General features: G+C 38.2%; 1 protein-coding gene across 2 annotated transcripts; it reads right to left on the reverse strand.

Moving 5' to 3' along the window:
- Positions 1-2713: 2713 nt before the first annotated feature.
- LOC124636841 (poly(A) RNA polymerase gld-2 homolog A-like) lies at positions 2714-17564 on the reverse strand. 2 transcript variants are annotated; one of them, XM_047173028.1, is made up of 8 exons: positions 17198-17564; positions 16818-17124; positions 10154-10342; positions 8320-8438; positions 7799-8030; positions 7520-7651; positions 7232-7360; positions 2714-7167 (listed from the first exon to the last, which is right to left on the reverse strand). In XM_047173028.1, exons 2-8 carry the CDS (start codon positions 17107-17109, stop codon positions 6794-6796), a joined length of 1467 nt encoding a protein of 488 aa, XP_047028984.1. In that variant the 5' UTR covers positions 17110-17124; positions 17198-17564; the 3' UTR covers positions 2714-6793. The 2 variants fall into 2 exon arrangements, with proteins under 2 accessions (XP_047028984.1, XP_047028985.1); XM_047173029.1 differs by having other exon boundaries at positions 7853-8030; positions 17198-17563.
- Positions 17565-17935: the final 371 nt, after the last annotated feature.

Consider the following 17935-nt stretch of genomic DNA (forward strand, 5'->3'; position numbering starts at 1 on the left):
TAACCTGCCCAGGAGTATGAAGAATATTTGTGCCAAGTTTCATAAAAATCCGGTTTTTGTTTCCATAACGAACATACAGACAGACAGACAAAAATTTTACTGATTGCTTTTTTGGCATTAGTATAGATCACTAATCACCCCCTGATAGATATTTTGGAAATATATTTAACTAGCCGTTTTCCCGCGGTTTCACCCGCGTCCCGTGGGAACTACTACCCGCATCGGGATAAAATATAGCCTATGTTACTCGCAGATAATATAGCTTCTAATGGTGAAAGAATATTTAAAATCGGTCCAGTAGTTTTTGAGTTTATCCATTACAACCAAACAAACAAACAAAGTTTTGCCTCTATATAATATTAGTATAGATGTACAGAATTGACCTCTCTACCGATTTATTATTTTATTTTAACATCACAATTATGTACCTCTATAAATGAGACAGCAAATGAATTTTATATGCATACACCTCTATAACTGAGATAACTCCTTTTTTTGGGTTATTCCCGCTCGGTAACACCCTTTCGTCAACACTGTTGACGATCGGGAAAAAAAAGTTTCGTTCGTTCACAATGTTGACGAACGCTACTTGAATATTTTAGTGTAAAATATTAAGTAGCGTATATATTATTAAACATGATAAGGCCACTTTTATTGTCTAGTTAATTGTGTTTTAAAAGATCTAACAATCCATTAAAACATTTTTTACAAAGATAAAAACCAGCATTCATGGACACTGTGAACGAACGAAACTTCACGCACGGCGTCACTGCGGGATTCGGTGTGCCATACCATGCGTCTCGCCCCGCACCTAGGCGCGGGGGTGCATGTTTCTCCGCGTGTATGCGCGTGGATGCATTTTGAGTGTGTTGGACTATGCGTGTTTTCCATACAAACGGAGAAACTTACAAACAACGGAAGAACACGCGTTTGTTGCCCGTGGTTCTACCAGTAGTACCACGGGTAAATTTTTCTTCCCGTAGCACTACCAAGCGGTCTGGTAGTACCACGGGCAAGAAAAAACTACCCGTGGTACTACTGTCAATATTTTAGGTTTTTTTCAACCCTTTTGTTGTCACAATTGATATTGTCATCCTAGAAAGAGAATTGAAATATATATTTTTTTTATGTGGATATATTTTGGTACTATTTCGTAAATAGCTCTGGTAGGTAGTTGAGCATCCACGCACTACGCTGCATCATGCGGGGCAGTGTGATAATCGCCTTAGCCAGGTTTCATCAGTACAAAGATATTGAGTACCTATTCAGATTTGGTATGATATTATCATGGCAGTTGTGGTTAAGACTCTTTCATGGTTTATTTCAGTAAAACCGTTTGTTGCCCATGGTACTACCAATAGTACTACCAGTAGTACCACGGGTAAATTTTTCTTCCCGTAGTACTACCAAGCGGTCTGGTAGTACCACGGGCAAGAAAAAACTACCCGTGGTACTACTGTCAATATTTTAGGTTTTTTTCAACCCTTTTGTTGTCACAGTTGATATTGTCATCCTAGAAAGAGAATTGAAATATATATTTTTTTAATGTGGATATATTTTGGTACTATTTCGTAAATAGATCTGGTAGTTGTGAAATTTTTCATTGCTCAAAATCGACAAGAGTAAAAAGCACTTAGATTTTTTTTCACAAATTAGAATTGAATATCTACTTACCTACGTTTTTCGTTTTAACTATGGCCTGATAACATCAACAGTGAACAGTATTGGTGTTAGTACACAACCCTGCCGGACCCCTCTTCTCATTCAGTTTTTCGTTTTATTTAAAATATTAAGTAGTAGTGTTATTCATTAAAATTATCGACCGCATTGAGTATTGATATGATCATCAAAGTTATGCTGTCCTAGTACTTTATTTTTTTGGTTCGGCCGTATTCTGTAAATTAGTTTTTGACTATATAATCACCTCGTCCGGGGAAACTTCTTTCCGTACCCGGATAAAACGTACTTTGCGTTCAGCGTAGAGAGTGTAGCTTCCTAACAGTGAAAGAATCATTGGGTTTGACCCATTTGGTGCACTTCTCAACTTGTACATCATGCTCAAATGGTGCACTTCGCAACTAGTACCTACACTTCTCAAATGGCACACTTTGCAACTGGTGCTCTTCTCAAATATTTGTTATAATTATTTTGGAGTAGGTGACTCTTTCTTACATATTTTTTTTCTTATTTTCATCAATCACCGGAGTTAAAAAGTGAACCTACCAATCTCAGCATTTCGATGCAACTGCTCTCCCCGTGTACCAGGACAGCAAACTTATCTGAGTATTCCAGTTTCCCGACGGAAATGCTCACCAAGTACCAGGATAGAATAAAATACATCAAGTAAATCCCACGAGATCAAGGTATTCAATTCTTATTTGTGAAAAAAAAACTAAGTGTTTTTGACTCTTGTCGATTTTGAGCAATGAAAAATTTCACAACTACCAGATCTATTTACGAAATAGTACCAAAATATATCCACATTAAAAAAATATATATTTCAATTCTCTTTCTAGGATGACAATATCAACTGTGACAAAAAAAGGGTTGAAAAAAAAACCTAAAATATTGACAGTAGTACCACGGGTAGTTTTTTCTTGCCCGTGGTACTACCAGACCACTTGGTAGTACTACGGGAAAAAAAAATTGCCCGTGGTACTACTGGTAGTACTATTGGTAGTACCACGGGCAACAAACGAGTAAAACACATTAGTTTGGCAGTTGTATATATTTAACTATTACAGAATATTTCTTTACAATAATTTCTTTGTACAATATGGAGATAAAAATCTTGCTTGTGTTCAATAAAAATAAAATGCAACACAAGGCTAAAGTTGTCAAAAACGCGACAAAATATATATCTATACAAAAAAAAAGAGGCCATTAAGAGACGAAAATATATTACATGGTCACACTATACAGATAATTACAATAGTATACTACTTTATATCATCAATACATATATTTTAACTAATGGAAACAAGTGATTGTAAATTCAGGACGATCAATTTGCATTTTATTCCTTTGAACCACAAATACAATTGAAAAGAATTAAGTACATGTAAGATATACAGTTAACATAAATTTTGTAACAAATTCAACGGATCTAGGGCTAAGCGAGAATTTAGATTGGAAATACTGCCAAGGAGATCAAGATCAAATAACACCTTATAAATGAACAACATTATTATCTATTCAATAAATATGGAACTGCCAATCTTTACAAATATAGGACGTGAACATGGCAGTGATGTTTACAATAGTCCAAATATAGCCCGTAGTATAACAATAGTGTGTGGTGACGGTGTCCGTCGCGCCGACAATGCAGTGCCGAACAACTACCAGTCAGGCATAAAGTTACATGTCTAAAGAAATGACTGAAACCTGCGTATAATCCGGAAAGTTAAGGTTTTTTAGTTAGTTTGTATCAGACTATTTACTAACGTAGGTTTCAATAAATCTTTAGGAAAATATACTCAGTTGGATTAACATAATTCCAATTCTTGTAGTGTTACATATGAAGGTGTTGATCCTACCTAGCGAGTTTCTACAGCCAAGAGTTATTAAAGAGGTAGATTAATGGTCATTTGCCATTAAATTCTACTTGGCATAACTCACAAAATCGACAATGCGTAACTAAGAGATTGAACAGCCTGTAACCATAAAATGTAAAAAAAAAAAATATAGCGTTAACTCGGCGAGAATCCGCGAAGTTATGTAACGGAATTAACGCTACACATATTTCCTAACATTTTAAGTTATGGATTTCTACAAAGTAACGCCTGATTCCATAATTTATCAGACTGTCACCATTTTACACAAGAGTTGCCTGGCGTCAAGGCTACGAAAGGGAACTTAAACTCTTGCGCAATTATTGGAATTATGAAAGGATTAATTTTACATCAGATTTAGTGGCCAAATTGTTTATAACTTTATTGCTTCGAAATAAATAATTGGGGTAACTATTAGTATCTTCAGAAGTTAGTTTTTTTTCAAAACAACTCCAAAGGTAATCTTTTAGAAATATTTGAGAGAAATGCATAAAAATAATCATACATAAACATTGATTTAAACATTTAAAAACAGTTATAAGAGGCAGGTGGAAGCCAACTAAACATGCGATAAATTTAAATTGTCAAATAAAAATAATTTTTTCTCAGAATTTTACACTTTTTTTAGTTTTTTTTTAGTTTTTTTTATAATTTTTTGTATTTTTTTGTTTTTTTTTTGGTTTTATTTTTTTGGGAGTTCAATTTTATATTTTTTTTGTTCTTTCAATTGAGTGTCGAATTTTTTTTATAACTTTTCAAAAAATTAAACTGTTTTGAGAGACACTTTTATTTATAACTCTAATCAGTTTTCTTATATATAACTTGTTTTTAAAAATTATTTATTGTACTTTAATTATTCAGCTCGGCCAAGTGCCTCTTATGTAAAATCTTTATAAAACTTATAAGTAACGCGATATAAAATGCCAGGTGTTTAGTAATACATCAAATTGTGAGTGCTTCGGGCTATGAGGGACAACGTCCTGATGGTGAAAATTTACAATTAAATAAAATTAAAAAACAAAACTTAACAATTTCTAGTCTAGATTTAATTCTAGGAGCTAGCTATTGTAAACATAACGAAACAATCATTACGAGGCATCGATGAAAACATATCGGTAGATGCCGAATCTTAACCAGAACAATAAGCTAACATGTGATCTAACGACTAATTTATTCGACTAAAATTATTTTTCAAAAATGTAGAAATATATGTACTTTAATAAACAACAGAATTTCGATTCGAGTTCATGCGTAAAATAAAAGGCTGTAAAACTGTGGCCCACATAAATAAAAAAAGTGAATTTCATAATATAAGTATGTTCAGTTCATCAATGTGATCTGGCGACGTCGTACCCCTCAGAGGGACAGAATTCCTAAGTGTGTAAGTTATATTTTATACAATCTTTTGTATTACTTTAAAGATATGCATTGTTAGTATCCTCACATATTATAATAGGAATTCTGCTAATCGCGTACAACTTTTATCAACAAGAAAGCATCAAAATACAATTTTACTCATTTCTATTCATTTTACGCGCGAAAAATGACTATAGTGAAATGGTAAAAACAATTTTGACGCAATCTCGTCGTAATACTAGATATCTTTTTATTTAACATTATACATACATAACAAAGAATAGTTTTTAAGCGTTTCTCAATTTGAGATAAGTTAACATGTCTAACAACATGTAAATAATTATTATAAGACTATGTGGCATGAAAGATTATGGAAGGCATATAGCAGTAATTTGACAAGACTTGGAAACATTCGTTGGACGTATGTGTGTATTATTTCAGTCGAACGATCTTTATATTTGAAACTCCTTATATTACAAGTCAAAAGCAAACAATGTGTAAATATATCGTATAAAACTTCTGTGTCCTCTTAGGAAAGCCTTCAATAATCTTATGGTATCTAGCAACTGTATCATCACATCGTATATAAAGCATAGCCCAGCGCCAAATATAAGGCAACACAATCTTATAGCACCATTATTTAAGTTTTACGCGTTCGTCTGAACTTGCAAACGAATCGATGTGGCTGCGCGAGCGCCGCTGCGGCGAACACTGCCGAGCGGGGTCCGCGCAGCCGCGGCATTGAGCTGCAACCGTCGCCTCGGAGCGTAACATCTAATAGTAGCACCTTTAAACGATTACTTCAACATCAAACACTGTACACATTCACAATGTAATTTAGTTTCGTATATTATCACAGGGAATTTGTCTTCTCCCATCGTACGCTCTCCCACATATGCGTCGCGTGGCCGGGTCCTGGCTCCCTCCACGCAAAGCATGCATATCGTTATATTACTCTATATAATATATATTTTTTTGTCATTTACTCTTTCCTCATCACAAAAATACTATTTACATAAAAACCATACACGACCCTAAAATGAATATTTATGTATTTTTTTATTTCTTACTATTTACATGTATTAAATAACTTATAAATAAACAATAATAAATATTTAAAAACGAATAGGACGCCTTTTTGTCGAGGCAGCGTAATGACTTGTATTGCGACGCTCGTATCGTGTAACAGAACTGAAGGACTATCGACTAGTGAACATGACTACTACACGGGTACTAGAGTCTAGGCTCAGTCTTGTCGGCGATGCCTGGCTACTGCTAATTTGTGTGGCGCCGGCAGCCGCCGCGACGCCGCGGCCCCGAGCCGGCGTCGCGGCGTCGCGGCGGCGACGCTCAGCGCTCTTCCTTCGTCCAACATTAGTTTTGAGGTGCAATTTGTATTGTAACAACAAATACATTTACATGTGAGTACAAGTTTATAATAAATCTATTTTCACTTAACTTTGGTCCGAATTGAGCACTGGGCTTACAATAGAAGGCTATTACAGAGTGGCTAAAGAAATAATAACACTGGTGTAATACGATTATTGCACTAGCTTGCACTATAACATAATAAAACAGAACTTTAAGTAATTGAGATCAATGAATAAGCAAATGAAAATGTCAAAAGCTGCATGTTGGCTTTTGTACATTGTTAGGGCTGGGCGTCACGTTCGGCTGCAGAGCACTCGGCCGCCGGAGTCCGGCCGTGCTGGCTGAGCGGCACTTCGACATAAGCAGCGATACAACGGTCGTTTCAATAAAAAGTCCACCTCAAAACGAAGCGAAAATAACTAATAAATACAACATGGCACTATGGAATGTAAACATATAATTTTCATAGTGGCACATTTATAGTAGGCAGTAGGTCTAGGCGCCGGCGGCCGGTATCATCGCTGCGGCCAGGCGTCGGCCAGGCGCAGGCCGGTCGCCAGCCGCGCGGCCGACTCGCGGAACGTGCTGACGATCTTGTCGAAGGAGTCGGGGTCGTACACCGACCGCGCCGTGTTGGTGAGGTCGAAGGGCTCCTCCACGCACAGCAGCTTCCACTGGTGCGGGTCGTTCTTGTGGGCCCGCGCCGCCCGGCAGGCCGCCACCGGCACCCGGGCCCCCGCCCGCACCGACACCGCCATCTTGTCGTACGGGAAGTCCGCGTAGTAGCGCAGCATGTGCAGGAACAGCTCCGCCAGCGTCGTGCGGTTGTGCTGGCGCCGCGCCTCGCTGGCCTCGCTCGCGCGCGGCAGGATGGCGGGCTGCGTGCCGCCTGCGGGGGGAGGGGGTCAGTACTGGCACAGTCTACACACGGGCACACACGGGCCGCTACTCACACTGCAGGAAGTGGATGACCATGAGGGTGAGGGAGTAGGAGGACAGCGTGCGGTGCCGCGCGTCGTTGATGTCGTGCGCCTGCGCCCACAGCTTGGTCAGCGCCACCAGCGGCCGCACGCGCCAGTCCACTGCCACACATGAAGTATAACGTTACCGGCTTATTACATTCAACAAATAACAAACTAAAAGGGAAACCGTATATGTCATAACCGTATTTGATAAGTTTCAATGTCCCGTGGTAAAAAATTACCATGATGTTAATTGCTTGAAACAATATCGATACTCACGTCTTGAGTAACAGTGTAGCAGGTTAGTATTTCGGATGCCGACGACGTTGTTGCAGTTGAGGTCCACTTGCAAGCCGTTACGCGAGTCGCGGAACTTCAGGATCGGGACCTTCGCCTGTATCAGCTCGGCGTCTGGAAAACACAAAATTTACTCAATATCGCCTTTCAATTCCACATGAACCAAGAAGAAGATCAATCTTTGACAGATTGGGTTTGATTTGAAGCCGAACGTCACGCCGACCGCACGTTACTTGAGCTACGAGAAGGCTATTGACCTACCTTCCGTATGACATCTCCGGTGATGTTTCCTTGGTCCGTGGTTAGAATACTCACTGGGATCGAAGCTGCGTATATAGCTGAGTATGTAGTTGAGGTGCAGCAGCGCATTGGAGCGCGGGTCGGGCTCGTCCATGGGCCGCACGTACAGGCACAGGTCCATGTCGGACGAGTCCAGCCCGAAGCCCGACATCGTCGACCCCACCACGTACAGCCCGTACCGAGGGAATATCGTCTGCACACAACGTTTAGCTATATCACTCGCATAATCAACATAATTAGTGCAAGTCAACTCACACTCTGTGTCATCAACAATTCACTGTTACAATAGTACCTCACGGATTTTATACAAAGTGTTGAAGATATCCAAAGGTACACTTTTCTACAGTAAATAATTAGTTGATTGTTCCCGGTATATGCAAATGTTTTGCGGTATAACAGAGGTGTAAATTCTGCTGACATGAAATAGCGAAACATCAATAAAGAAAAACATAATTTATCAATCGGAAAGCTGCTAAACCCACCTTGATTGTGATGAAGAGATATCTCCAAAGGTTCATTTTCTTTCTGAAGGTTTCTTCTGTTTGCTGTGACTTTATGAACTTGTCCCAAATCTCTTGAGACAATGTGTCCCATTTTGAGCCTAAACATATGAATTACTTATTATACAAATATTTAAGTGACTGGGTCAGATGTTCCTCATCTGTTAATATTTTTAATATTATAAAATAAACACCAGCCAATTAATAAAGATCCTTGAACCCAAACTGTCATGTCATTATCTTGTTTTGATCAACTTATCGCCAAGATCAAATATTATATTACTATAACATAAATATGCACCTCACCATAATACTTACAATTAAACTTATTTGTAGATACATACTACTGTATACATTTGTGCAAATAACATTGTTTTATGAAATTAACAACCAAAATTCCTTGTGTAGTTAGTCGGTCGATTGTCATAATTTAGACCGAATCGCTTTTGTCGCAGATCATCGACATTCATCAGTAACGAACAGTTTAAGATGCTATATTTTTTGGCTAAAATAAAAAGGCTTATGTTTAACTGATCACCAGATATAGTAACAAATAGCAGAAAAAAATAGTAAATGATCACCAAAATGAAACTCGCATTTTAATGTAAAATTGTAACCAAAGTTTTAACACTTTGCTATCCTATTTAAGTGAAATAACTCCAAAATAAATCATGCGTAAGTCAAAAATAGTAAATGATCACCAAAATTAAACCACCATTTTAAAGTAAGATTATAACCAAAGTTTTTAAATTCTGCTATCCTATTTAAGCAAAATGAGTCCAAATAAATCATTGTTATCCCAAAAGTAGTAATGATCATCAAAATTATACCAGCGTTTTAATATAAAATGGTAATCAAAGTTTTTACTTCTTGCTATCCTGTTTAAGTAAACTGACTCCAAAAAAACAGTTCGGCCTGATACAATAAATGTAATAACATTGTGGGGACCCTTTTTCTGCACTATGGTGGAAAATTGTCTATTGCATGCCTCTAAACAGTGCGATAAGAGTGTTTTCGAGGGAGTGTATTGAGAAACACATTCTTCTTCTTCTTTCTCCTCCCAATGTTCCCAATTTTACTTGGGGTCGGCGCAATATGTCATTTTCTCCATTTTCCCCTGTCACTCTTCATACTGACACTCACTCCCTTCCTATTCACATCATCTTTCAGGCAATCCATCCATCTTTTCTTAGACTGACTGACTGGGGATCGTGTCCGGGCGGGCACAGCGCGGCGTTCGCGGTGCGGTGGGAGGGGCGCATATTTTGATAGCGCATGCATTGCAAGCCGGACACATAACTTAATATGGCATCATAATACTTTATTTGGTAATAAGGCTACATTTTATGGCAATCACAGTGACTTATTTAGGCAAAAATAATACATTAATCTGGTCGACAAGAGTTGGTGATCATTTACTTTTGGTGGTCGAATACAATTTAAAGTGGAATCGTGACTAAAATAGCTGGTACAATTACATTTTTAGACATTATTTTTCTGGTGTTCAGTAGATATTTTTGGGTACAAAACTAAGGGTATCAAAGCATTTTATGGTGGTCATTATATTTGTTCCTAAATAAAAATAGTACTTATTATTTAGAACATTAAAATCTTCATTCTACTCTATCTTGACAAAAGTATTGAATCACACATCCTTTATTTTCTACCCTCACATAAATATTTTATTTTACTAATCCAGTTCAGCTTAATTAGCTAATATGGGTAATCAAAAACTTTTAGTAGTAGCTTGAAATAACTGTCAAATCTGTCAGAAAATAACGCAAGGTTGCCCAGCAACGCCAGTGTAGGTACTCACCATTGAGCAAGTCGTCGGGCGTGAACTTGACCTGGAAGGGGTAGGAGCCGTTGAGGTAGCGCTCGGGCGCGATGCGGCGCTGCGGCCGCGCGTCCCGGCCGCGGCGCCCGCGCCACTCGCGCACCTGCCCGTACGCGCCCCCGAACTGCGAGCCCGCCGCGCGCTCCGAGCTGCGGGACGACTCCTCACCTGCACGGAAACAGACAACATTACTTATTGTTTTGGGAAGTTATTGGATGTGTGACACGGGACAACTTGTCAGTTTTCTTGCAATTTTCTTTAAGTCTGTTTATGATTGGCCGATTTATTAACAAACTTAGTATGAATTCCTATACCCACCGTCAGGAATGACAGTGGTTGCCCACCGTCAGGAATCTGGATCGACAATTTGTTTATAAAGAAGATGGATCAAAATTGCCCCACGTCCTATAACAATGTGACGTATCTCAAAAAAAAGATTAAAATGTTTAAAAAAAGATGGCATACTCTCTAATTTATTTTTTTTACACCTTCATACGAAAAAAATGCTTTAAAAATTGTTCAGGCGCTGTTATGAAAACATCGATTATGGGACTATTTATGAACCATTTTTATTTTTTATTTTTTTTGCTTGATAGGGTATACCACACAGGTAGTCCCATAATCATCAGGTCAGGATCTGATGATGGAAACCGTCAGAAATCCAGGGCAACTTTTGAAAGTTGCAGGCACGCGCAGGATAAAAACTTGACTATAAGGTGTATGTCTCATAACAATATGCAACAGTGAAGGTTTGGAGCTGACTTGATGATGGAGACAAAAGAAGGTCGAGGGAACTCGACAACCGAATATGTAAACTACCTCGTGTTTGGGCTTATATTATTTGTATTGAATAGACCTTTGCAACAGTGAAGGTTTGAAGCTGACTTGATGATGGAGACCAGAGAAGGGCGAGGGAACTCGAAAACTGAATATGCGAACTACCTCGTGTTTGGGCTTATATTATACGTATTGATGAGAACTTTCCACTTATGCGGATAGTGACAACTGTGCTTGTCACTGAAAAGCCAAAAATAAAAAAATACAACTTTTTACAATAAAGTAAAACCAACTCCAACCTTTCGAGTATGAGGGTGTGGGTTCGATTCCAGGGTCAGGCAAGTACCAATGCAACTTTTCTAAGTTTGTATGTACTTTCTAAGTATACTTAGACACCAATGGCTGATAAAAAGGTGAAGGAAAACATCTTGAGGAAACCTGGACTATAAAGTCTGAAATCAACTACAATGAATTACGAGAAATAGGATACCCTAATAACTACTGGTACCGTCTGGTTGAACCCTGACTAAGCATTGCCTCGCAAATTGCCCCAAGTAGATAAAGTGGACGAGGCAGGCCTTTAAAGCTTTGGTTTCCTAGGAAAGCGGTGCCGTCATATAGCGGCCGTAATACAGCGGTGAATGACGTCACCAGAACGTTGTCTATGTAAACAAAATGGGGCGGTTTCCTAGAGAGCGGTAACTGACGCCGTAACTTCAAAAAGCGGTGCCGCCATTTGCATGACGGCCGTCTTGACGGTGTCAGATAGTTTGGTGAACGTTTTATTGAAAGCGGTGAAACTTTTTTAATACGTATTTGTGTTTTTTTTTCGGAACAACGGCAAAAAGGACAATGCTCAAAAAAAACCCAAGCCCGGCGCAAACGAAAAGTAACTCAAATTATAGGTAATAATAAGTAATGAAATACTGCATAGGAGGCATCATCGAAATCAATGGCTAAATGTATGAAATTGCTATTTGATTTTTTAAAGGGGTAACATGAGCAGCTGGGGCTTTAGTTTAATTAAAGTGCTATCTGAAACAACAAACAAGTAATATGGCAAGTAATAAGCTTCTCCAAAAAGATAAATCAATACCGAAGTACAGGCTGCAGCGCCCACGTCATCGCGTCATGAGCGTTTTACATTACTTAGGGTGGGCTAGACATGAGGAACAGTTCGCGCATCCCGCAACATTTTTGGATCTCGTCGTGTGAGAAATAAAGAATCGATGACTTTTAAGCGTTATTATTAAAATGAAAAGTACATTCATATCCTGTTTTAGTTCTATCATCCTATTATCTTGTAAAAGTAGGTAGAATAGTGGAGAAGTTGCTATAAACATGTCATTATGTGCACTCTTAAACCACAACTGTATCTGTTTGCTGTTCCTTTTGCTAATACATTATGTACCTCTAAAATCTTGAGTAGCAATGTACCGCAGATGTTAAAATTCGAATAGCAATTTCACACATATAGCCACTGATTTCGATAATGCCCCCTATGTAATATTTAATTACTTATTTTTACCTATATTTTGAGTTACATTTCTTTTGCGCCGGGCCTGGGTTTTTTTCTCATACTTCATGAGCATTGTCCTTTGTTACAACTCTTGGAGCAGCGAGGACGACGAAATTTTAATAGATTTCGTTCGTAACCACGAAGCAATATATAATATAAAAAGTAAAGATTATAGAAAAAGTCAACTAAAACAGAATTGGTGTCGTGAAATTTGAGAAATATTAAATAAAACAGGTTAGTAAGTATGATAAAACTAACAAAAAGTTTATGACGGTGTGTTAAAACGGCCGTGGAACTTTCCACATGTCATCACCGTAAAGACGGCCGTCTATTTGCGTCCGTAATATGACGGCCGCTATATGACGGCACCGCTTTTCTAGGAAACCCAAGCTTAAAAATATATAGTTTAAGCCTGCTATATTGATGGCGATCGCCATTACACACATACAAGTATCATCATCATCTGCCTAGCCTTTTCCTAGCTACGAAGCGTTGCTTAACATCTTGATTGATCGATCTAGGTGGCTGTTACTTAGCCACGATCTCCAAGCATAATAGTAGCATCAGGTCAATTGCAGAAATTCAACTCTATAGACAGCTAGACGGTAGTCTGATCAAGATTTATGTAAGAACCTAAAAAATGGTGGGATAGATTTTGCTTCTTCACATCAACACATGCAACAAAATGACCAAGGTATGAAGAAAATATATTTTGCTAATGGATTTAGTATGACCGAATAAAACCGGCCTGGTAACGGTAATTATTGAACGTTAGTGGAGTGGCGATAATCATGTTTGCTACGGATTTTTTCAGTTTTACGCAGAAATGTATAATTTTATTTAATTGTAACACATAATGTATTACACTTTGTTCAGAATTGTCATGTAAAATCTAAATAACTTGAGTAGTAATCTGTGACTTGAGTAAAAGTATTGAAGGAACATAAACAAACAGTAAACCAAGTGTTCGTTTGTCATTCACCTTAAATTCTTTTTACTAGCTAGCAACACGGGGCCATACCTACCGTAGCATTATTTTGTATGTAATATAATTTAGAATGATTAAAATGCTCGAATGATTGAGTTCCTGAATAGCTCGAACACGGACGGTGTTTCAACATGCATATTATAGCTGCGTGCTTACCTTTGGAGCTAACGTCTAATTCACAAGGCATCTTGGAGACTTCTCACTTTATATCAGCTGAGCGAGAATACTGCATTTGATGCATTTGACGCATCGGTAATGCGCCTTATTCGAGAACATTCGCAATTACAACATTATTTCAGTGTTCGCGTAATTATGTGTCACACCAGGTACTCACATTCTACGAGTAATCATTTCAAAATCGTCATACTATTCAATACGTTGTTTAATATGCCTATTTTTAGAGGGAAGACAAGCTTTTGCGTAGTTGTATGCAATGTGTGAAAACCTTGAAAAGTTGTAGTCTATATTGTAAATCTTATTTTGAGCACTATTCTATATTTTAACCTTGACCGATAGATTCTTTGTGACAAAGCTTTTCAGCATTGTTATTGCACGGATTATCTGGCAAATGATTGTGAAGTTTTCATGTTTTTTGCAATTTTGTTCTGAAATTGAAATAATGACATTCTGGTGTGTATTTTTCTATTTCCGTACAGAAATTATAACCACTCCAAATATGCATAGATGTGCAATAAGAAATTCGGAATTTCGAATTGTTACATTGCAGATATGTGTAGAAAAGTGGTAATTTCGTATTTATAACAAGCACCCACAAAACGCCTGAAAATAACGCATAATTGATATTCGCGCACCACACGGCATAACGCCACTGTTTAGATTTTTATGCTAATTTGGAAATTGAACGGGCGATCTATTCTATGAAAGCGGATACTTCGCAGCTGTTATTTAGGTCGTCAAGCGAAGTAATGATGTTTTCTCGTTCTATTTACCAACGAGAACAACTCAACTCCAGTCGAGGGAGCGTTCAATTCAATATCTTTTAGTTTTTCGAGTCTTACGTAAAATTATATCGCGATTGTTATGCGCAGTTGTTTCTTCAACAGTTTACGATATAGCTATGCATTTTTCTTCTGTTGAAACAAAACCTTTTTTCCCATTAAAGTCGTGATTTCTGACTTAAGTTTAGAATATAATCAAGGCTGAGGGTAGTAAGGAAAACGGTTTTCTAAAGATAGCGTTCTAGGAGGATGATTAGCACAAAACGTGCTATAAAAACACCTTTTACGTCATAGAAATAAAATATAAGGTGTGCAAACGTAGGCATGCTTTAGATTTAGCGCGTCATTGCCCCAGTCGCTCATGAGTGCAAATGGAACGGGATAAACCGACTGCGCGCTATTTTTCTATTTCCCTCACATCGTATCTGTACCAACAGCTTCTCGAGAGATTCACACCGATCTATTTACTTATCTCTGACGTTCTCAAGGCGAAATCATTTAGATATTATTTACAATGTTATCTAATATTCAAAGTTAACGATAACTAAGCACACGGCAGACGATTGTCAACCTTTATGTATGTGCAATAAAGCATAAAGTGATAGCGTCGAGTTAAAAGTATTTCAAGCATCTAAATATAACGACGCACCAGAAAATGTGTCTACAATGGGTTTTTATTCTGGGTCTACGAAATGTAGGTGTAGATTTACGCGTGCGAAAGTGTAAACAGGAGCGCCTATGGTTACGACATCACAGCTTTATAAGAATGTTTTAGGCAACAATAAACTTGTTTACATGTTGTCCCCTTTATTTTAAACGTGTGAGCGTAACTAGTGTAAACTGGTTGTTGTCATTTTCTCGCGCAATTTAGGAGAAGCTTACGTACTATCCGTGAGATATTCATTGCTCGCGAGGGAATAATATTTAAGTGCGTTATCAAATCACGTTTTTAGTTTGTAACTAAACTACGCATGTAGTTTTGGCGCCGGGAAATTGAGAAATAAAGATTAAATATAAAATGTGTGGCGCGTGAGAAGTCGCGTGTTGCGACCAATTAGCAACAACTGGCCCACTTTGTGAAGGATACTCTTTAGTTAGACAATGTGCTTTAAAAACTGCACAATCATGTCTATCTATTGAGCTGTTTCTAACACCTACTGTCCTAAGAAGAAAATATACTTTTTGCCCATTCCGATAAACATGATTCTACTAACTTTCTGTTTATTCACTTACCCTCAGGTTAGTTCATTCATTTGAAATTAACAAATTCATAGAAAGTATTTGAACATCTACAGCGTAGTTAATAGTAGATACAACGCATGACTTTCCACTTTCAGTTAGCATTACTTGGTCACCTACCTTCATATCTTAACATCATGATAAAGTACTGGTGATAAAGGTAGAAAAAAAATAGCAGTTGCATATTTCAATACATTACTCATACCTTGGCAAATAACACAATACTATGAAATGTCCTAGCATTTTAATTAAAATGCTTATTTTTGTTTACTAATTTATAATTAGAATTACACTTACACATTTTTCTACCGTCACCCTCACTTCTAAAAGAAATAACCAAAGGCAGAAAATAATGCTTTTTGCTATGGCAAAAAAGAAGCTCTTAAGTTTTTTAGCACTTGTAAGCCCAATATTTACTATCTGACTATAATCTAAACTTAATTTACTGTTTACAATCACATGTCTGGCTTATTTATTCTTAGCTGTCTTAACAAATGTTTACACACAAATTGAAGGAGTGTTATCTGCACCAGTTCACTTAACAGATTTTAGAACATAACTGGGGCCCGATTCTCCTAATTTTACTTAAGCAACATTCGATTGACGTTCGACTCGATTCGACTGAGATCCGATCCCGACTCGATTGCGATTGAAGCGTATGTGGCATTCCGCTATTTTTTCTTTGAAATAAACGTTTTTATCCTTTTCTGTCATTCAATAATGAATCATTTTGTCTGCAAATGATTTACGATTGCAAAATGATTGTACAGCAAACTACCGTATAGACCAAAATTACCAAAATAGCAGACCAATCGCACACCAATCAAATGTCAATCGAATACGATTGGTCTTTTATTAGTAGCAGAATGCCCGATATGGTTAAAACTGCTATTGCGATCATATTGCGATTCGATTTCTATTCGATTTTGACATTATTAACTTAGGAGAATCGGGCCCCTGATTTGGATTTGTGGAACATTGGTGGAGGATTTAGAAACTAATGTTATGACTTACGAGGGTAGCATTATAATAATATAAAAACTGTTACCCTACCTGAAATTCAAATTGGATCAAGATTTTGGGGAGATATTTTTCTCACTACAATGGAGGCGCTAGGGATACAGTAACTATGATTGTTATGGATATAACGAAGGGTCTTACCTTTCTCTCCGGACTTGTTGGAGCCAGAGGCATTGCTGGAGAGGCTGGAGTCATCCGAGTCATAGCCGAAGGCTGTGTTGTCCCCCGCGGCCTTGGCGCTGGGGTGGCGGTCGCGGCGAGGCTGCCAGCGGCGCGGCGTGGCGTGGGCGGCCGGCGAGCCCGCGCCCAGGCTCTGCAGCCCGTCCAGCGGGTAGTGGCGCGGGGCGCGCTCCTGCCCGCCCATCATGAACATCTGCCCCGGCCCCCCGAACGCCCCGCTCCCGTGATACATCATCGGTGCGCCCTCGTTCATGTCCGCCTCTATACCCTGCCGGCGGACCAGGTTATGTATGAGCGACGTTCACCGGCGAATTATAGACATAAGTTTTTAGCATACCGACCTGTATTTCGACCGTTAAATCCGATGGCGTCCGGCGTGGCGGGCGACTATTGCGTCATAGTAGGCGTAGTAAATTAATTAGAGTATGGTGCGACGTCGAAATCGAGTGATTCTATTTATCTTGAGTACGCCGAAATTCGAGACGATCGTCGAGTGGGAAGTTTTTTCCGATTCGATAGCTTCCGGCCTTCAATTGTGTCGATAATAACGTGTCGCTTGCCTCCCACTGTGTGAACAAAACTAGCTATAATTATTTCGACGCCGGTAATAATAAATCTACCCACGAATTATGGCAAATCTGTAAAATCTAATGAGGAAGATCCGCCATGACTTTAGGGAGCAACACTAGCGACATCTGACGGCTTTGAGTGAAGTAGTACACGTGATTTTACTTTTTTCTACTTCAAATTCTGATGTTCCATTTTAAGCCAGTCATAAAAATAAATAAATTATGTCTGCCGTCTTACCGCATTCACCTAATTACTGCTTATGTTACGAAAAAATTTAGACATGCAGAAAATAAATGATATCACAGAAATACTAAGTCACATGACGTTATTTCTTTTGATTTATTTTTTCCCTTTGCAATAATAATTTTATGACAGTGACATTGCTTGCGTTCCATTCACAGAAAGTTATATCTTGAGGATTTTAGTTGTGTATCTCTGTCTCATAAGCACACATTGTATGATGCTATCTCTCTCTTACAAAATAAATGTCTAAAGTATTTATTTTTATT

Source organism: Helicoverpa zea, chromosome 15 (assembly GCF_022581195.2).
Source record: "Helicoverpa zea isolate HzStark_Cry1AcR chromosome 15, ilHelZeax1.1, whole genome shotgun sequence".
NCBI classification, from domain to species: Eukaryota; Metazoa; Arthropoda; class Insecta; order Lepidoptera; family Noctuidae; genus Helicoverpa; species Helicoverpa zea.

Bases quoted from the DNA above. Each gene is read 5' to 3' on its own strand.
- LOC124636841 (XM_047173028.1), bottom strand. From the start codon at position 17,109: ATGAACGAGGGCGCACCGATGATGTATCACGGGAGCGGGGCGTTCGGG. The intron at 10,343-16,817 runs GTAAGACCCTTC...GTTTCCGTGCAG, and splicing joins CAACAAGTCCGGAGAGAAAG to GTGAGGAGTCGTCCCGCAGC. The intron at 7,168-7,231 runs GTGAGTAGCGGC...CTCCCCCCGCAG, and splicing joins GGTCATCCACTTCCTGCAGT to GCGGCACGCAGCCCGCCATC.